The following is a 21,573-nucleotide window of genomic DNA, read 5'->3' as shown; positions in this document are numbered from 1 at the left end:
AAAAGTGTGCTTGGCAAATGCAAAATATATCCATATAACTACCATTTCCCTGTAATGATTAACAACATCCTCCATGTTGACAAGAGCAAACAGAGGTTAATCCATTATTTTCACCCTGGCTTTTTTGCATTGGCGTAGCAAAGTTCAAGTGGTATTTACCAGTGATTGATGGCCACTTAAGTGCAAATGCTCGAATGTGACAATTCCCGACTTGACATGTTGATGAGGATTGTCTGTTTCTTATATAATTTGGATCACGAAAATCTGGACCAAGAATTCGCTCACTTTGTATATAATGGACGAACCATTGTAAAAGGTTGTGTAAAGGTTATCTGTTATTTGTGTATATTCTTTCTTTCAGTTTGGGCTCCCATAGCTCTGACCGTTGTTTTAGTGGCTGCAGCGACGCTGTGTAAGGAGCAGGGAATCACGGTCGTCGGCATCTGCTGTGTCTATGAAGTGTTTGTTGCGCAAGGGGTAAGGCTCCAAAACTTGGTCACTCTGTTCCTTTTGGTCACACCTGCTACATGAAAACATGGCTGGCTTTTTGCTATTGAGTTAGTTTTTAGCATAAATTTAAAGATAGTGTTAACAAGCAGTTGCCACCTGGATTAGGTTATGGTTAGATAGTATATCAGACAGATACATATCTAGCACTAAACAAGCCTTAACCCTCTGAACCCCATGCACTTTCAGGGTGTTTTTTTGCTCCTGTCACATTTTACTCACTGCGGCCTCGTTTTTCACAGCAATATAGAAGTCCTGCACTTCTATGGAAACACAATCGTGGCTAGAACTAGAGAGAACTTAAATGAATTTTGTGAAGTTGAATTTCTTTGATAATGTATTTTACATAAATAGGAAAACACAATACATAATTTTTCCAACTGGCCACAAGTGTTACCAATATTGGGGGGAAAATTGAGGCTCCATGTGCTATACATATTGAACCATTTACATTTTTTACAACCTCTACTTAACAACCTTTCCTTTCAAACCCGACAGCGGTTTTGGGGGTTCGCCAAAGATCACTATTTAAAAAGATTGAATAGCCTATTTTTGTTGCTACTGAGTACGCAACATTCTGTTTAAACCTGTTATTTCGGCACAGTTGCAGATAAAGATCAGGCTACGCTAATATGATTAGTAGTAGACTATTTGTAGAATTAGATTATAGTGGTGCGTAGGATTGTTTCTAACTCGTGTGATCCAAACATTTCCAATAACACCAGAGCGTTATAAAGTCCAAAAGTCAAAATGTTTTGAGAAAAGATTGATGTAATCATTTCAAAAATTGGTCACATGTTTTTTATCTAACAGAATATTCTGCTTCAATCCATATTTGTTGGCGTTTAGCCTTTCAAAAACAATATTTTGCTCTCGTTTACCAAACATGAAGGGAGGCCTGCAACTGTAACGGGGCGGTCTAGCAGCAATCTAACAGCATCATAAATTCTATTTATTTAACCACAATAACAAAAAACACACTATTATGGTAAGTCGTTACAAAAAAAGATCATATTATGTATCTGCATGCGCTTGGCGAATTCGTCATTTTCAGAAGAAAATGAAAGCGACGAGATATGTTCAATAAAGAAAGTTGATTTAACAAAAAAAGGCTAACTCATTTAATACACTGAAACATGGGGAGGAGAGGGGGGGCTTCAAGGAAAATAGGTTGAGAACCACTGATTTAAAGTATAAAAAAAAGTGGAATTTAAATCTGAAAATATGTCATAACCATTAACACTATAATGCTGAGTTGACCCTTCCTTCCTGTGTTCCTCCTGTTGCTGTTCTCTCAGTTTACCTTGCCCATGCTGTTGGACACACTGCGGCAAGTTTTGCAGGGTAAAGACGGTTTCCCCTATGCTGTCCTGCAAACTCTGCTAAAGCTCATTGTCCTCATCATCAGCACCCTGCTGCTCGTCATCGTCAGGGTCCAAGTCATCCAGTCCCAGCTTCCTGTCTTCACCAGGTAGGCAGCATTATCCCATTGGCAGTAACAAAATGCTGCTTAAATTGCATTTCAGTCTTACAACCTTTTAAAGTGTTTTTCTCCCTGCTTGCCAACTACATTGTTTTGTATTGGTGTATCGGGAATTGATTTTACAGATCAAATACACTAAAGGCTTACATTTCACAGTCATTTTTATTGCTACGAACAGCGCAATGTGATTATTTTTAGGGCAATTCAATTAGTTTTTAGTGCATTGTTGTTAAATCTTAAAGTGTGGACAGTTTTTACAAGTCTAGCACTGCAGCTGCTGTATCTTATCTGCACAAAAGGATAAGACATTTGTAGATACTAACGGGCAGTGGAATGCAGTCAAAGTCATGATTTGAATGTAAATGGATTGCAGGATTATATAAACACATTATACTAGCCGGGGTTCTTTATTTATTCCAGATTATGTAATAGTTTACATAATGTCTTTTTATTTGATTAGAGTAGAAAATCTTCCCATGGCCACTGACTTCCTGCTGCAGATGGATGTTATTTACAGGCCGAGAACTATTTTCTAGTGCACACAGTTCTGCGTGAAAATGAATTATACATACTGTACATACATTTGCATTGTGCATGTGTAGCTCTAATTCCTTGATCTCAAATGTTGAAAGCAATCAGTTGCGAGGAGTTCAAAGGCCAAAGCCACAGCAACCTGAAACCAACTAAAAATATTCCCTGTAATCCTCTTACATGTCAGTGAATTTAGAAGGAGAAAATCTAGTGTGTTTTTATTTTTTTGAGTTTTTTTTTTAAGAGTTATGAGCATCCTAGCATATATACGGTTCCCCCTTGACTCATGCCGATATCCCCGTGAGGCATACCAACGTGGCATGTGATTTATGCTGTAATGGGATATATATAATCTGTTGAGGAAGTTAACGGTGAGATTGTTATCACTACAGAGGAATTTTATCACTAACACGATAGGTGCACATAGCTGGTGGAGAGCACAGGATCTCCTCTCACTCATGACACCTTTTGATTATGACAAAGTACAAATCACAATGAAGCTGAGTTGCACTTATACTTAAGCAGGTCATAAAATAAAAACACGGAGGCTCCGTAGTCTGAACCAAGACGAAAACAACTCCATATTTTCCACATTGTCTACGGCAGCGCATTACAGCTTCACTCATTCCGTTTCTATCTTTCACAATAAAAGCCCAACTTAAACTCAACAAAACAGCTTACAATAGCGTTGGGTGACAAAAATACTCCCTAAATGGTCATCTGCCCTCGCAGCGCTGCTGCTCTTGGTTGTCTTTTCCAGTTTATCTTAAGGTTAAAGTTTTCAACACACCTCTGTCCAAGTGAAGAGTAAAACTTTCATGCATAGTAACTAGGGCTGTCAATCAATTCAAATATTTAATCGCATAATTGTCCATAGATAATCATGATTAATCTCATATTTTTTATCTCTTCAAAATCACATATCTTGAGGTGAGAGGTCAAGGGACCCCTTTGAAAATAGCCATGCCAGTTTTTCTTCGCCAAAATTTTGTGTACGTTTGGAGCGTTATTTAACCTGCTGTGTGACAAACACGACATGGTTGGTACCAATGGATTCCTGGATTCTTGTTTCATATGACTCCAGTATCTTCACTCTAGCTTTAAAACTGAGCCCGCTACAACCTAAAAATCGCAAGTTGCCTTAATGCGTTATTATCGCATGAACTTTGACAGCCCTAGTAGTAACGCACGCACAGGCGCTTTGGGGTTGCCGTTGACGACAACATCCAACAAAAACACTGCCCACACTGACATTTATGGGCAGTGACATTTCAGCAAAGGCGCCACCCGTCGGTGTTTGCTCTCAGCAGCTCAGGTTCTGAAGGTTGCCCGTCGGCCATATCCTTCCCGCTGCAGCCTCTCTCATTTTTTCAGCTGTATACTCTGGCACTAATAAATACATCTGAATATCCGAGTCCATACGTCCATAACATCCTCTGCACTCAATTTTTGGGATGCCATCTTCGCTGTTGGAAACGTAACTAGTTTGCAATACAAGCAAACAAGACAAAGGAAGTTCAGTCCCCAAAGAAATCCAAGCTGAAATAGCAGCCTGTAGTTCTTCCTTGACTCCAACTACATCACTGTCACGTCAAATGATGGCACTGGATGCAGGAAGAACAACAGATTTTGCGGTTGCGCCCCACAGAACATCTGCAACAACGGCAGGCATTTTTCACACCATATCCCTAACTCGGATAGATAGAGAGGTTGAAAATCGGCTAATTTTACCTTGAAGACATCATAATGTACCATATGATACTATATTATGTTAATTAGGGCTGTGTATTGGCAAAAATATGGCGATACAATACGTATCATGATACAGAGGTTACGATGCAATATATTGCGATGCCATAAGCAAAGCGATATATTGCGATAAATCTAAAATTAGGAGAACTGTCATAGTTTAAAGAACACACCACTATATGCATAAAATCAGTTTAAAAAAAGTTTACTTTATTCCATTTATTTCCGTCCCCGCCGGGGATCAATAAAGGTGCATCTTAATCTTAATTGATGACGTGAGCGGTGAGAACACGACGTCTATGGCCAAATGTTAATAGGTTTATTTGATTAAGTGTTGATCGAATCTTAAACTATTTTGACATTGTCTGTACATGATTCCACACAGACTCGACCCGATGGCATTCGATCGCAAAGATAAAATTCCAGACAATTAGCCTGGATGTGCTAATCCTCTAGCCGTAATCCTAAAGATGACGCCAGATTGTCTGAAGAATTTCTGTGTTCGAGCCATAACAATACTGCATATTTAGATTATCACCATCCCGGTTCGGGATTAGTTGCTAAAGAAGTGGTCGTCTGAAACAAGTTTGGACTACCTGCTTTACCAGAGCGGTTTAGATACAAATACAGGCTGGAGGTGCTTAACTTAAACATCGAAGAGAGACGGACCTACGAGTTAAGGATCTGGGGACGTCACTGGCAGTTGTATAGACAAAACATGTCCATCGTGACTGCAGGATAAACTGTCTTCATTCACATTTTAGAGCGCTGTCTTTTTTTTCTTAGATCAAATGTTTTCATTGTAGGAGCCTTCACCAGATGGGTTACATATTTCTATATATATATGATTACAGTTGCGTTTATAGTTCAATTCAATTCCAATTATTTGTCTTGCTAGTAATGGGGTCAAAGGACGACAGTGTATGTCGTTAGTTGCTTGTCTGCACACTAGTGGAGAGTAAAATACAACTGCTACTGGCCAGACAGCCATGAGGTTTTAGAACGGATATTCATTGTCACAAGTCAGTGGTTCCTAATGACTCTGAAGACCCTCTAATCAATTAGGAGTGCCACAATGAGGTCAGACTTTCCTCTTGACCAGAAATTTGGTCCACGACCAAGTGTCGTAAATAATTAGTGTAAAATGACGATTGAAATTTGCCGTGGACGACATAATGGTCACCAGAAGATGGATCCTAATGTCTGAGCCCTGACATTTCCTTTAGTGTAATGTTTAGGCTGATTTTTATTATACACTACAAAATGTAATGGGGCAGATTGCTATGTAATTTACAACACATACATTCATGCACTCCGGAGGGTAACCTCTTTCCATTTTTCATTATCTGCGCTTTCCTCCATCAAAATACAATGCAAAGTATCTCATTATTCAATACGAACATTGATAAAGCGCATTCTCAAGGGAATGATAGGCCTTTTTTCGTTTTAGATGGCCTTTCCTTTAGCATTACTATAGAGAAGCACTGGACTGGTACAGCATGTGTATACTGTACATGCTGTAGGTCTTTTAAAAATGCAAAACATTGAGATTTCATCTCGCAGCCGGTGTTGTTGGGATTATGGTTGCTATGGGGAGCATGTGGGCTCGCCATGATGACAGAGAGAACGAGGGAATCCTGTATTAGATTAAATGTAAACAATTGTAAACGGTAAAATGCATCAATCTCTTGCACTGGACATGAATATGACATTTCTTTTGTTGCCCTCCTGAATTATGAGAAGATGGATATAGAGATACATATGTTCAGTATATGTATATAGGTGCTGTTTTTTTGGATCTACATAGATATAGTGCAGTTCCAGCCGTGCAAAACCAAAATCTGTAGATTTGGTATATAATAGACTACGACAGATGTTTCTTTTATTTAAGTTTAATTAAATTATATTTATCATTTTCTTCTGCATTCTCATTTTTTTTTTCCTCACAAACATCATGCCAGTATATACCACATGACACATATTTTACCCTCTCCTGCTCCCACCATCCCATGCTTTATTGATCAGACCAACTTTCTTCTCTGTGTCCTCTCTTGTAGATTTGATAACCCGGCAGCAGTCAGCTCCACTCCCACAAGACAATTGACTTTCAACTACCTACTTCCTGTGAATGCATGGCTTCTGCTGAATCCCTCTGAGCTCTGCTGCGACTGGACTATGGGCACCATCCCTCTGGTGGAGTCCCTCCTAGACCTCCGTAACCTGGCCACCCTGGGGTTCTACACTTTCCTGGGCCTGCTTGCTTACCACAGCCTGCGCTACAGAAACAGCTCTGCCAAGACTGTCATCATGGTGAGACCATCTTTTATACCCAACAGCAGCATTGCTACACTAAACCAAAGTCGCGCACCATAAGCCATAATAAATATAATTTGAAGCTGAAAAAAAGATTCTTTATACCCTAGACCATGTATAGGATAATGTACAGCGAGCCAGTGATTGTTGCGCAATAAACCCTGGCAGGGTGATGCAGGACCCCGACGTGAAGGGGTTTATTTCTCAACAATGACCAGCTCGCTGTACATTATCCCGCTTATAACACAGCTAGTTAAGAAATCAATGATTTAACTGCGTCCATAGAAACAGTCTGTTATACATAGCAACAGTGTGCTATAAAGAAATAACAGACCCCAGAATGAAAGTATTCAACAAAGCCGTGTAATAAAGGGATGTTAATAATTAACCGTTTAACTGTTTTGACCGATTAATGTCATCAGTTACACAGTTAAAAAATATTTAAAACAATTTAAAAAAATAAGCTGTGCAAAATTGGGAGGAGCGGCTTGTCACTAAAACGGCAGGTCCACCTTAAATGAACCTGGGCCAAAGTTGTCGCTAACTTCGGGGCTAACCCCTTCACATTAATCACAAACAAGTCACGGGAACTTGGCCTGGGTCTTGAGGAGTAGCAGCATTTATTCACCAGCAAATACCCACAACTGTGCACACACTGCACTGCTACGTTCACAGCTATAACAATACTGCTGACTTCATGCTCACTGTAACACACACGGCGTGCCACTGGACTCGCAATACACTGTTAGAAACCCTGACAGAGCACGTCAGGCAGACACAATTCAGCTAATCGAATCAACTAATTGATGCGGTGGAGACTTATTGGGAAAGTGGCTGCATGTGTTCACAACAACGCACGCAACATCGTGGCTGCTAACTCTCCCGTACGGGTGAACTGGGGACTCCGTTGCCTTGTTTTGTGCGTACACTACAGCTGGCAGTGAATTATAGATTTTACCATGTTTGTGCATCAGGGTATTGTTGCAGCTGAGCGGCTTGTTGGCACTTCAACCACAGCACCCAGCATGCAAGGCACTGATCTTGTCGGTTAATGATTGGTTAACGAAGGCTGGCTATCGGTCAGAAAAAAAAATTCTAAATGAGCATCCCTACTTGGACACCCATGAACAAAACCTCATTAAAACTATGTGTGTAAAACTAATGTTAAATTTTTTTCCATCCTTGTTAATCAAAATAGGGCTTGGCGAACTTCCAATATTTTTTTATTGTGCATTACTCTATGGAGCTTTCACTTGGCAGGTTCTTTTTTCCCACCATTTCTAAAAAGGGTACATTCACTTTGAACTACTCAGATTTGGTTGAATAGCTTCATTAGCTGCAAATAGTTCAGAAAATGAAAGAGCTCCTTTTGTGTTTAAAGGAATAAATCGGGGTCAATCAGGGCAAGAAACTCGAGCTAAAGTGGTTCCTCATGTTCACCAGCCACATCCATCCTTTTACACACACTGCAGATAATTTAACTTTATCCAACTTAATTGAGTATCGGATCAGAGCATTTTTAGCAGATGCTAAAATTGACAATTTGTGTGACGCACGCTACATTACATTGTTGAATCACTATCAGACAAAATAAGGATTGCAGAACATGCTTGACAGCTTTATCATTAACAAATCTAAAAACATTTCTTTTTTAATTTAGCAAACAGAAGAAATTAAATGACAAAAAATAGGACAATATATGTCAGCACAAATGGGAGAGATAAAACATAAGCTCTTACGTGAGCGAGTAGTGATTGTTCATAGTGGCACACAGAAACAAATTAGCATCTGTTGTGCAACAGGCCCATGGCTCGCTTACTTGAAGGTCAGTAAACTTCCTCACAGTATTGCTCTTAGCTTCAGTTTAGAAAAGGGCACCACAAATCAACACAAAATAAACTGAATTATGAGCGTTGCAGTGTTTACTCTGGTTTGCTAAGAGCATTTGGAATATGTTGCATAACAATATCATACCACATCAACCTACTTAGCTTTAGTGCAAGGCTGCCAGCTGTCTCACATAGAGATTGATACACAAATTGTTTTAGTGCTGTCCACTAAGGAGGCCTGCTCTGAACTGCCTTTTTCCTACCTATGGTGGCTGCTGGCTGTGCACTCGGGCTACGACTAACAATTATTTTTGTTAGCAACAAATATTCTGGTTATTTTCTTGATTAATAATTTAGTTGTTTGGTCTATAAAATAATATAAAGAGAAACAAATTATTAAAGGGCCAGCGTGTAGCAAATAGGGGGATCGATTGGCAGAAATGGAGAATAATATTAATAAGTATGTTTTCTTCAGTGTATATTCACCTGATAATAAGAATAGTTGTGTTTTTGGTACATTAGAATGAGCCGTTTATATCTACATAGGGAGCGGGTCCTCTTCACGGAGTTCCCCATTTTTCTACAGTAGCTCAGATCAGTGGGGCACGCTCACATGCACTAGCATGCACTAAAAGCACGTGTGGCCAGCCCGGCTATGTCAACAAAGCACAGAAAAGCTCAGGTTACAACACACACAGTGGGAGAGCAACTTCGTTCTCTGCTCAGGTAGACATTACTCCTCTATATCTGTATAGAGAACCTTTAAATGAAAACCTGATATTTCAAAATGTAAGCTCTACTCTACAGTCAGTTGTTAGCTTGTGAACAAGTTGAAAACTCTTTAAAATCACCTTCATCTTGGTTTACACTGCAGTTTTTTTGTCAGATGTTGTTATTGGACCTGATAAAGTCTTTGATGTTGGTAGTAAATACTTCATAATTTGTATAGCAGTGTTCTCCTTCAGAACATACAAAGTGGTTAAGTCAACAGGAGATTAGCAATAATGAATGTCATAAATGGAAAATATTTTTTGTATATGTTAACGAGTTAATACGGAAGTACGTATTTTAATAATTGGAATAAAAAAATGTCAAAACGGCAAACTAGAAGCATGTGCCACTTTCACGTGCTTTAACAAATGAGGCCCCAAGTCTCTACACTACATCTAAATCACACTCCATAGGACTTTAAGCTTACGGATGGATTCTCCATCAGAATACTTGACATATTATATGACATTTACAGTATAGGGACATTATGACATTTATAGGGAAATAAGTAGGAGGCAGTGTTTTTTTTCCAGTCACTGCAATTGAAAATAAAGAAGTTAAACTTCCGGTTCTAAGTGAGTAATAAGGTACCTAAGTATATATTTATAAGTAATATGAATACAGGTCATTATTTTCAGTTCTCACCACTTCCCCTGCCAGAATCCCACATAATCAGCCATGTAACTCCCACAGCAAGACGCTATTTAATAACCAGATCACTGTATAAAACGTGGATTGTTATTTCTTTTGATTGCACTGATTCTATATATAAAAACGGAAAAAACCCTCAGGCTCCAGCCTGTGCAGGAGGATGAACATCCTACAGTATCATATCTGTTCTTGGCATCAGATCATTACACGCATGCTTCCGCCAGCCTGAGTAGCCCCTGCTCATATCGGATTTAACCACTGAAACATCACGTTAGTTTTGGACGTAGCTGCTTTTTTAGAATCTGAATCTAGGACCGCAACATAATGATTATCTTGATTAATATTGAGTCATCCAGAGATAATTGTTTAATTTTAATGAATAAATCCTTTTGTCTATATATGTTTAAAAAAAATGCTTATAATGCTTTCCTAGAGGCAGATGTGACCTCTTGAATCTGCTTGCTTTATCTGAGCTAACACACAAATATTTAGTCTGCTATCTTAAATGACAAAGATCAGCTGCAGATCATCACATTTAAGAAGCTGGAACCAGAGAATTTTTTGTCAGAAAATATACTAAAATATTTAGTTATATTTTCAAAATAGTTGCCGATTAATAATATGTCAATCAATTAATTGACTAATAACTTATCTCTCTCCTTCAGGCCCTGTCTTTCATCGTCCTGCCTTTTATTCCTGCGTCCAACCTCTTCTTCCCTGTGGGTTTCGTCGTGGCAGAGAGGGTCCTTTATGTGCCCAGTATGGGCTTCTGTGTTCTTGTTGCACATGGATTCAAGATCATCTCACATAAAGGGTGAGTGCTCGTCCAAAATGATATTACTTCCTTAAATATAATAAAACTTATAAAAACAATCAAAACAAATTACTCACAGTTTTGGGGCAAGTCATAGTCAAGTCAGCACACTGACACACTGACAGCTGTTGTTGCCTGTTGGGATGCAGTTTGCCATGTTATGATTTGAGCATATTGTTTATGCTAAATGCAGTACCTGTGAGGGTTTCTGGACAATATTTGTCATTGTTTTGTGTTGTTGATTGATTTCCAATAATAAAGATATACATACATTTGCATGAAGCTGCATATTTGCCCACTCCCATGTTGATAAGAGTATTAGATACTTGACAAATCTTCCTTTAAGGTACGCTTTGAACAGATAAAAAATGTGTGATTAATTTGCGATTAAATATTTTAATCAATTAAGAGCCCTAGTTTTGATCTTTTGATTAAGCGTATCTACATTGATTGATCAAGGCTCCCAGTCTGTCGGTGACTTCGCCTGTTTCACTCCAGGCAGATTCCCCTCGCTACCCTCGCTACATGAAAACTTATTTTGGTTCAGTGATTGTCTGCGGTCAGTCAGCCTGGTGAAGGCAGGTCAGCGAGCCGCTGTCCACTCAGCTCCCCAGGAGCTGCTGCTGACAGACGGGCGGAGACGTTTACGGAAGGCAGAGTCGATGTGGATTGGATGACAGTCCCCTCGATTCACAGTTATACTACCTCCAAAATCACCAGGCTCTCTGAAATGTTAAATGTTAGCAAATTGAAGTCTTTATTTTATAGTATTACCAAAGAAATACAATTTGAAATTCTTTTACATTTTCCTTTGTAGACAGCTGAAGAAGATTTCCTGGTTGATAATCGGGGTGCTTTTAACTACACATGCAGTGAAAACTTTCAACAGGAATTGGGACTGGGAGTCAGAATATACTCTGTTCACCTCTGCCCTGAAGGTAAGCTGGATAGACAATTAAGGCAGCGTTTGACAGCGCGTCTTGCTTTCCAATGTTCCAAAGTTAGAACAAATCTTTTGACACCTTCTGATAAAAGGCAGGATTAAACAGTCTAACGGATGAGTCTTTTAATGGATAGTGATGAATCAGTCATTTACAAAGCAAGCTTCATGTCATGTCATGTCATGTCATGTTTCTTAATGTGTCTGCCTCTTCAGGTCAACAAGAACAACGCCAAGTTGTGGAATAATGTCGGCCACGCTCTAGAGAACCAAAACAATTATGAGAAGGCACTGCGGTACTTTCTCCAGGCCACTCGTGTCCAGCCAGGTAAGAAACCTAAATCACGCATTCGTAAATCATTACGATATTTTGACATTTTCTGGATGAAATGATCGTATCACACATTTATTTAATGAAAAAACATCTGCCGGGGCTTGTCAAATTCCAGGTTAAAGAGGATATTGTGTGATCTTTCATGCTTTGCTTTCAGGGGACACACAGTGGGCTGATAATGTTGTCAATACATCACCTGTGTGACAGAATCAGGCTTTTGCTGTCTGTTAATAAACTGTTCTGCCAGTAAGGGCATTTAGATAAGTGAGATGACTCATTTTTCCCTGCAAGTTCTAACGGAAACTTGAGGAAGCTTAGAGAGGTAAAATATGCAAATTAAAATGAAAATGATGTAGTTAGGGAAATTATAAATGTTTAACACTACACATTGTACTATCACCTCAAAATTGCAGGGATATTGTGTCGTATTAAGTATTTTTGTTTCCACCCTCTGTTAGTTAAGTCTTTGTGACTCTTAATGTATAAAGTGACTACACTCTTGATAACAAAAGCTAATGTTTATTGTTCATGTATCAGTAATAGCTTCTGCAAATGCAGTTAGTGTTGAAAGGTGTACCGATACTAGAAAGGTATCGCAATACCCTGCTGTTAAAAACGGTACGACCCCATTTTATTACTGGTACTTTCAATTATCTTATGATGTCGATGTGCGACAGCGGGGCAGTGTGTTTGTGTAGCGCTCTGTTTTAGAGGACAGGGTTTGAGGTTCCCGGGATTTAGCTAGCGCTAACCAGAGGGATGGAGTCAACAAATGAAGTTGAAAAGAAATTTAAAACAGATCATGAACTGATCGCCGGCTCTGTATCAGCAGAAGTCCCTTAAAAAAAAACAAGGAAAATAATAACGCGGCTCCAATTACCGATCAAATGTATCGATAAATATAGATTCACCATCTTTTCTGAATCTGTACAAGCATCTTCTGTAATTCGGCAAACACATAATCTACCAAAGAGCACGTGTCTAAGTATTATTTTACCGTGTTTCTCAGTAACGTTAAATGGACGTAAAGTAGTTTGTTGGCAAGAGTGAAATTTTCTTCACAAACACCACTTCGACACAACACAGCGCTTTCTACAGTTACGGTGGTGTCTTCCTGATTTTAGCAGCTTTTCCCTCAACTTCTCACAGAATTTCATCTGAATTTATTATCATTTCATGGGATTTTGTTTTGGATGCCTCCGGCGGGGCCACTGTTTTACCAAAACAAAAAAAGCCTTATTAAACGCTCTTTAATGAGTGATATCTGGTTGCAAATATAAAGTTAACTTTTTTTTTTTTAAAGTAATACATTTGAACAATTTTAATTAATAAAAAAAAAATGATTCCTATTTTTCCATTACTTTTTCTTATGTTTCAGATTTTTGCCTTGGTATCATTTCAGTATTGAGATATTTAGGCAGGGTATCATGTCAAAGTTATAATTTTGGTACAGTGACAACAGTAAATGCAGTGGCTAGTTTTCCTATGGTCCACAATTAGGGCTTCACAATTAATCGAAATTTAATCGAAATCGCAATATACAATTTTAAATTACATTTTGACGTGCTGCAGAGATGTCCTGGCCTTCACGTCATATTAGAGAGACTTAAGAAAACATCTTTGTTTGGTACAGATCCCCCCAAAAGTCACACCATAATCCTTTTAATGTTTTTCAATAAAGCTGAGAATAACGATACAAAAAATATCATCCCCCCTAATATCGCAAATCATATCGCAATTGCAATCTCAGTCAAAATAATCGCAATTTGATTTTTTATTAAAAATTGTGCAGCCCTATCCACAATGGAACAAAAAGAAAATGGACAAGAAACGTGTGGGCGTCAAATAAATAAGAAAAATAATGAGACAAGAAACATTTAAAACAAGACTTAACTATTACAATAACCAAGGAAGGAATAAAATACAAAGCCAAATTAAATATAAAGCATGCAAAAAGGAGTGCAACTGAACATGTGAGAGGGTAAAATCGAGTCGATTTTGCAGGGATCTCAGAGACGATGAAAGAGATGACTGTTGGAATTAAACTTTTGCTTCGAAACACTTAACATCCTTCTAATTCCATTACAAGTCCAGCGGGTGTTTGTGTTGATATTTTTGTTTTAGATCGCCATTTCCCTTTCCAGGAACTTCTCTCCACACATGATTAACATCGGGCCTATTGTCTGATGACCCATCGCTCCGAAAACCTCATGACTGCATGCACCTCACGAACCCGTACTAAACTAATATTTCATTTTGATCCATTAAATGTGCAGTTAGAGTAAGTTCAGCCTCTCCCAGTATTTCTGTTTTGCTTCACAGCTTAGTTTTTTCAGGAAGCCTGACACATCACCACTTTTGCCGGTTCACCGCCCAAGAGTGTTTCCCCAAAGATTACCGGTGTAAACACATTAACCCGATGAGGATTTCCTGTTATGCTAATCATCAAGCATCAGCTCTGCTTGTCCTGACTGACCCCCTTTCAACGCTTCACTTTTTCCTACTGGTTCCCAGAAGGATTTATTTTGCTTCTTCTGAAAATCATTTTTCTTTTGAATACAGCATTAAGGTTTTATTTCTCATTAAGTATACTTAACATTAGTTTAGCTTATTTGTGGAAATGTTAAAACATGCATATCTCAGCCTGTAGTTGATTTTTTTTGTTGCCTTTTCTTATACTCCATACAATGTTTCTGCAGATGACATTGGTGCTCACATGAATGTTGGAAGAACCTACAAGAACTTGAACAAGTCCAGGGAGGCAGAAGATGCCTACTTGGTTGCCAAATCCCTCATGCCACAGGTATCTCATCATGTCACATGCAAAGCTCAAAGGAAACACTTCTTCATTCACCACTCCTACTCACCACAATCCTCTCCATTCATATTTGTTTCTGCCTTGTATGCACTTATTATTCCTGCTGTGGCCTTAAAGCTTGTTGTAGGCGAGTTTGATCCTCAACAACTACAGATTTTTAAACATATACATATCTAATATTTAACTATATGATGCAGCTAACATTGATTATGTTCAAGAAATTTCAGTTTTGCTCGTACAATTTGCAACATGTGATATAACATATAACATAATATGCTGGTGTGTCAACCTTGGAATTTCTTTTTTTTTAATCTAAGAGGCAGCTTCCTCCTGGTTTACATCACCCAACTGAATAAAACAGCATCTAGATTGAGAGCGGTGATAATCAGGGGGGGGGTTACAGTTACGAGGCACGTCACCCATAATTGGGACAATGACCGAAGATGGAGTCAGCACCCAAAAATATAGGCTGTATTCGAAACCGCATACTATACTAGCAGTATGTACTGATTTGGCCAAAGTATAGCATGTCGTATGCAAACAAAAGCCAAATCCACTTCTGTTACAAACATTGGCAGCGAATTGAAAATTTGCTCCAACGCTTTCGGAGTTTAGACGCTCCACAAAACGTCGGGGTCACTAAGGGGACGGTCCGCCTGAGCTGGCTGGAGCTCTCTAGAGACCGGGTCTTGTAGACAAGAGGCTTTTATTTCCTTGTTGACGGATGGTTTGCTTAAATATCACTACACAACGGTCCGTTATAAATTTAACAGGAACCTGTGGTTGTCTGCCTTCTTGGAATTGAAAAGCTCCACAACCGCCCCGTGGGCGTAGCTCGCTCGAGAGATGTTCAGTCACGTTCACAGACCGGCTACAGAGCAGCAGGCAGTGGAGAGGGGAGAGGCGAGGGAAAGAGCTTCCTCTGATGGGGCAGAGAGATAACCTGCTGAGACAACATGACTCTTTTTAGCATTACTCTAATATCTGTAGGGAGATCAGTCCACTGTTTTCTTGCTGTAACTGAAAAAGCAGTTTGATTAAATTTTGTCGGGCAATGTTTTAAATTTACCGTCTCCCTTCGTTGATGATCCTGTTTGTCTTACTTAGTTTCATACTGCATACTACTTAAGAACACAGTATGTACTGTAAACTGCATACTGTGTTCGTCAGTAGTAGCCTGAATACAGCCATAGTCTACATTACAATCTAGTCTCTATTGGTTGAATTGTTACACTCTTAACACAGCTCAGAAACATATGTGACTATTTGGCAACACTATGATTAGACAGATTGTCATCAAACACGTTGTGGTCGACCTTCCAATCACGGACTTCTCTGTTGACCACTCGTCAGGTTATCCCTGGTAAGAAGTATGCGACACGTGTGGCCCCCAACCATCTGAACGTTTACATAAACCTCGCCAATCTGATCCGGGCCAACGAATCGAGGCTGGAGGAGGCCGACCAGCTCTACCGACAAGCAATCAGCATGAGACCGGACTTCAAACAAGCCTACATCAGCAGGCAAGATTTTTAACTTTGTACTAATCAGATGATTTACCAACCTTTATTCTTTCCACACAAATAGGAATACAATAACTACACATGTTGTTCAGTTTGTTCTAACTGTGGAATATTAGTATTAGTATAGTATTGCTTGATTGTTGTCCATACTGTATATACGTATATTCTGACCTTTAGAGTCACACATTAGGCAGATCTACGGTGCTGTCATACATTTATTGTTGTGTTGGCTTTCTTCTCTAGCACACTGGAGCTCCATTTTCACTAAAATGAACATGCAATGCCATTCAGACTCAAATGTGGTGAGCTGATAACTGTTTTGTAGTATTTGCACTTAAATCAGGTAAGGTGGAAGGTGCTGTTGGATATTTTGTTTCATTTCTATTTAAGTGATAGTTAATTAACTACAGGACTGAACGTTTCATGTTGCATGTAGTCACTACGTTTTGTTAGACACAGTTCAGTTTTTTAGTTTTTATTACATTCTTAATTAAACAAAAATGTGCATAACATGTTAGGCTTCTTATTTACCGTTTTCTTAGCAATCCAAATTCTAACAATAACCAAAAGTACACTGACGTACAGCCCCATCTAAAACTGACTATCAATCCACATTATCCAGAAAGAGTTGCAAGATACCGAATGATTAATCCAAAAAATCCTGGAAATAACACACAAATTCTTGAATTTAAATTCAATACCCTCTTCAGATCTTTGTTTTTTTTTGTTCTTTCTACTCTGTATTTAGGGTCTGTAATACGTGCTACTGTGTCTCTAGATTCTCGTTTCTAGTTATCACCTGCACCCAAGCATGACAAAGAAAAGGTTCCTTCAGTTATTTCTCTGGAAGTGGACTTTGATTGCCACAGAAAACAAATATGAATAATATTGAAAATTTACAGGCTTTACTGTAAATCATCCATCATGTAAAAGATATTATTACCACACTCTGGTAAATGGATTTGCATTTCTAGTCTTCTGACCACTCAAAGCGCTTTTACACTACATGACAGCATTCACCCGTTCACACACACATTCATACACGGAGACTGCCAGACAAGGTGCCAACCTGCCTATCAGGATCACTCGCACACTGATGGCGCAGCCTCCGGGAGAAATTTGGGGATCAAACCACCGATCTTCCGATAATTAGTGTACGACCCGCTCTACTTCCTGAGCCACAGCCGCCCCCTGACTGACTCCCGTTTTCTTTCTGCGTGCTTTTAATTTGTTTCTTCCAGAGGGGAGCTGCTTCTGAAGATGAACAAGCTCACAGAAGCCCGGGACGCCTACCTCCGAGCCTTGGAGCTTGACCGCACCAACGCAGACCTGTGGTACAACCTGGCCATCGTCAACATTGAGATGAAGGACCCGTCGGAAGCCCTGAAGAACTTCAACCACGCCCTGGAGCTAAACCCGCACCACAAGCTGGCGCTCTTCAACTCAGCACTTCTCATGCAGGAATCTGGTGAGTGATGTCTGCCAGGTTTGCAGAGAGGAAGTGAATGGATCTAATCCAGTCTCCGGCTGGAGTTAAAGAAGGGGAAAGTCCCCACTTGAGCACTTCTTTAAGGCCCTTATCGGCCTTATTCAGTCCAACTTGTAGGCACAAAGGAAATAACCTGATGTTACCTTTAGGGTGTAACCAGGTGCTTAACAATTGGTCTTTATGCGGCAACGAACCCCGTGAGCTCCGGCAGAGAGTTCACGGCCAAGTTTCTGTCAGGTCACGCTTCATTGACTCGGTGACGAAAAAACCCATTTAATAAGCAGTTATATTTACAGCAGGTTTGACTGTAGGTTAAGGCGACTTATGTTAGCTTTTCCACCCATGTTTCTTTGCTTTTGTAAACCTTACCGCAGTGTTCATGCACTCTTTACTACCAGCACATTCCTGCTGCAGGTTAATCCGGTGTGTATATACACAGGAAGAGTACTTTGTTGAGGCAATAAACATCAAGGATCACAGTCTATTTCATTTTTTTCTAACTTTTTTCAAACTAAATCGACAGAGAGGTGAGTCATTACGTTAGCAATATTTCTTGTCGACAGATACATGTTTTCCTTTTCCATTATGCTCACCTCAGCGTGACTGTGACCGGTCAACCTTTTGATATGTCAGCACAGGTTTTTCAGTGCTGCTTCATCAATCAAAAGGAGTTTCTAAGAATCGTTTTGTTCCACCATTTAAAAAAAGTGACATCTACTCTTAAATATGATTCATAAGAAGACTTTTTTTTTTTCTTTTCTAAATAGCATTACGCAACATGCTCCATGCTTGCCAAACTCATACAGCATACTGCTTTTATTAGTTTTTACAAAGGATGTATCACAAACTTTAAATTATTCTCTTCAGTTGCAGTCTTATAAACACAAGTTTTTTTTTATTTTTTCTTGACTCCTGAAAACATCTGTATGAGGTTGTATTATAGGCATAAAACATTTTTCAATGTGGATAAAGAACACATGCAAAACATCACATGTACATGCTATATGATATATTTTTTTTCACAGTGTTCTCTGTAGCTATTTATTTGTTTATACAAATAACAAAGGGGTGGGGGAAAAAAATTGATTTACCCATGTATTGCAATTTATTTTTTTCTTATTTTGAAATTTTTTTTTTAATGCCAGAATCGATATATTTGCTTCATTTGAGTCTATGCGGAAGTAGAAGGAAGTTACATCTTTTATTATTGTAGTCTGAGTAACGTGACGTCAAATCCGTTCCTCGCAGCACTGCAGACTGTGTAACCCTCGCGGCCAGTACAAGCTCTCTCAGAAATGCTTTGCAGACATTCTGAAAGCTCTTTGAACGTCCAGAGCTGGAGTTTTCTGTCACCTAATTCGTCTAACTTTTGATTATTTTCAGCAGCAGGTGGCCCGGTGCACACAGATGTTGAAGTGGGCTGAGCTCCAAACATGCCACAAATTATTTTCTTCTCATTACTCACATTCGTATTTCGGCTTGTGTATGTGTTCACTTTTCTGACTCACACCAATTGCCTCTAGCAATTACGGAGTTGGCCAACTTTATGAGAAGCTTAAATTAAATTCTCAACTGAATTCTGAAGGTTCTGAACAATAGCAGCGATAGACGGTGTCTCCCTAAACCTCGGTAGTTGAATGTTAAAAAATTAAATGACACCGCATCTTCTGTTTCTTCTTTCTGTGGCAGGTGAGCCGAAGTTCTGGCCCGAGGCCAACCGTCGTTTCCTTACCTACGTGGAGGAGGAGCCCGAAGATGCCAACGGCTACTTCAACCTCGGCATGCTGGCCATGGATGCAAATGAAAATGCAGCAGCTGAGCGCTGGATGCGTAAAGCCATTGGTTTGCAGGCAGGCTTCCGCAGTGCCCTGTTCAACCTGGCGCTGCTTTACTCTCAGTCCAAACGCGAGGTGGATGCGCTGCCTGCGCTGGACGAGCTGCTGCGTCACCACCCGGAGCACATCAAGGGCCTGATCCTGAAGGGGGACATCCTCATGAACCACAAGAAGGACACACGCGGCGCGAAAGCCTGCTTTGAGCGCATTTTGCGCATGGACCCCACCAACGTGCAAGGAAAGCACAACCTGTGCGTGGTGTACTTTGAGGAGCGCAACCTGCCGCGTGCAGAGCGCTGCCTTGAGGAAACGCTGGCCCTGGCGCCAAACGAGGAGTACGTGCGCCGTCACTTGAGTATCGTACGAAATAAAATGGCAGCCATGAGCGCAGCGGGGCAACCGCTTACTGCTACTACCGCCGCAGCAGGGGGAGCAACCATATCGGCTAAGGAGGAAGAGCCAAAGAGCGTTAAGGAAGGGGCGGAGGAGGTTGCTGAGGTTGAGGAGGAAGGGAGGGGTGCTGATGCTGTTGGAAATGAGGCTGGGGATGAGAAGAATGTGCGGAAATCCTCTGCAGAAAGCCTCGGAGGTGTGGGCGTGGACCAATCAGAGTCTTTGGACAGTAGCCAGTCTGACAAGCGGACTAAGGGTAAGTCCACTAAAGAGATTAAAGATATAGAGAAAAAAAGGGCAGCTGCCTTGAAGAGACTAGAGGAGATTGAGCGCATATTAAGTGGTGATTGACATTGTTATAATTTATAGCTGGACTACTTTTATAGAGCTCTTTAATGCTCCAGGATAAAACTGCATTTCCCCCCTTAGAAATGTGTAATCAAATGTCATTTTACTCCTTTTGATTTATTCACTTGATCGCAGGCTGCTCGGCATGGCCCAGTTGATTTAACACTAATCATGTAAAGAAGGGAAATGTTGATCCGCACACGAAACTCATGTAACAATAAGCACAAAGCCAATTGGGGATAAATCTATTTAAAGCTTATGGCAGATGCCATTGTGTGTGTGTGTGCTTCATCTGAATGTGATTTCACATATCGTAGATCTGCAGTATAAATAATTCTTTTTCTATGTGTAGTCATTGTTTATCACTGGATTTTTTTCCTCACTAAAGATGTGACTCACGCCTGTGTGTTATTGTTTTTAAAAACAGAATGATTGTATCTCGGACAATTAAAGGAAATGACATGTTCCCCAGATTTCCTCAAGGCGGGATGATATCTGCAGAGTTTGGGGCCTCAAAATAACCCTCCACTCCACCGTACATCAACACCAGGCTTCTGTTCTGTTGCAGCAACGTCATCTAATCTTTATTGATCTCGCTCGGCACTTCCTGCCACTACATCATCGGCCTCTGCTCACAGCTGCCTTCACCTCAAAAATCACATTGGGATCCCATCTACAGACTATTATCTCACTCCCTTTGTCACATTACCCTTTCACATCTCCACGGCTGTCTCCCATCCTTTAGACACAACAGCCACATTAAAAGATGAATGCTCTTCCTGCTCGTGTTAGTAAAACCGCCTCCTCACCCCCAACACACACATCGCTTTGACCAGGACAACAACCATTCAATGTGACGGTCAACAATGACGCACGCTCTTCCTCAGCATCAGGCTTCATCATGTGTTCCTCATTTCCATGTTCCTTCCACTTTACAGGGGGGAATTTTTCACAGCGCATTTGCAGAAAACAGATCTCTACATTCATCCCGCTCCACGGTGACGATGTTGTTTTAGCTTACTGGCACGGAAATAACACTGGGATGTTCCACATATTCAAGGTTTTGTAGCCTTTGTATTCACTTTCTTCAGCTTTTACACTTGTGATCACTCTGAGGCAAAAAATACTCTGCATCTCTCTGTAGCTACTTCCGTCATCTAAGCCTGCTGAGAGCGAGTACACAAACTAAAACTTGAACAGAAATCAGACATGCTCAAATCTCTTCGCGCTGGTTTCCTCAAGACC

At 40.1% G+C, this 21,573-nt stretch overlaps 1 protein-coding gene across 3 annotated transcripts in view; it reads left to right on the top strand.

The window, feature by feature from the left end:
* The window catches only part of tmtc3 (transmembrane O-mannosyltransferase targeting cadherins 3), a 31,786-nt gene extending 10,513 nt beyond the window's left edge, over positions 1 to 21,273 (top strand). The window contains exons 5-15 of one of the 3 annotated variants that reach the window (XM_074633681.1): positions 362 to 477; positions 1,806 to 1,978; positions 6,328 to 6,580; positions 10,500 to 10,648; positions 11,466 to 11,586; positions 11,805 to 11,916; positions 14,622 to 14,725; positions 16,094 to 16,263; positions 17,505 to 17,731; positions 19,442 to 20,236; positions 20,801 to 21,273. In XM_074633681.1, coding sequence (XP_074489782.1) covers positions 362 to 477; positions 1,806 to 1,978; positions 6,328 to 6,580; positions 10,500 to 10,648; positions 11,466 to 11,586; positions 11,805 to 11,916; positions 14,622 to 14,725; positions 16,094 to 16,263; positions 17,505 to 17,731; positions 19,442 to 20,236; positions 20,801 to 20,820 — 2,240 coding nt within the window. In that variant the 3' untranslated portion in view covers positions 20,821 to 21,273. Of the gene's footprint in view, positions 1 to 361; positions 478 to 1,805; positions 1,979 to 6,327; positions 6,581 to 10,499; positions 10,649 to 11,465; positions 11,587 to 11,804; positions 11,917 to 14,621; positions 14,726 to 16,093; positions 16,264 to 17,504; positions 17,732 to 19,441; positions 20,485 to 20,755 lie in introns of those variants that run through there. The other 2 variants (XM_074633682.1, XM_074633680.1) reach the window with 2 other exon arrangements.
* The last annotated feature ends 300 nt before the right edge of the window (positions 21,274 to 21,573 follow it).

Source organism: Sebastes fasciatus, chromosome 4 (assembly GCF_043250625.1).
Source record: "Sebastes fasciatus isolate fSebFas1 chromosome 4, fSebFas1.pri, whole genome shotgun sequence".
In the NCBI taxonomy this organism is placed as follows: Eukaryota; Metazoa; Chordata; class Actinopteri; order Perciformes; family Sebastidae; genus Sebastes; species Sebastes fasciatus.
Note: the sequence above shows the minus strand (reverse complement) of the source record. Positions and strands in the feature narration are given on the sequence as shown.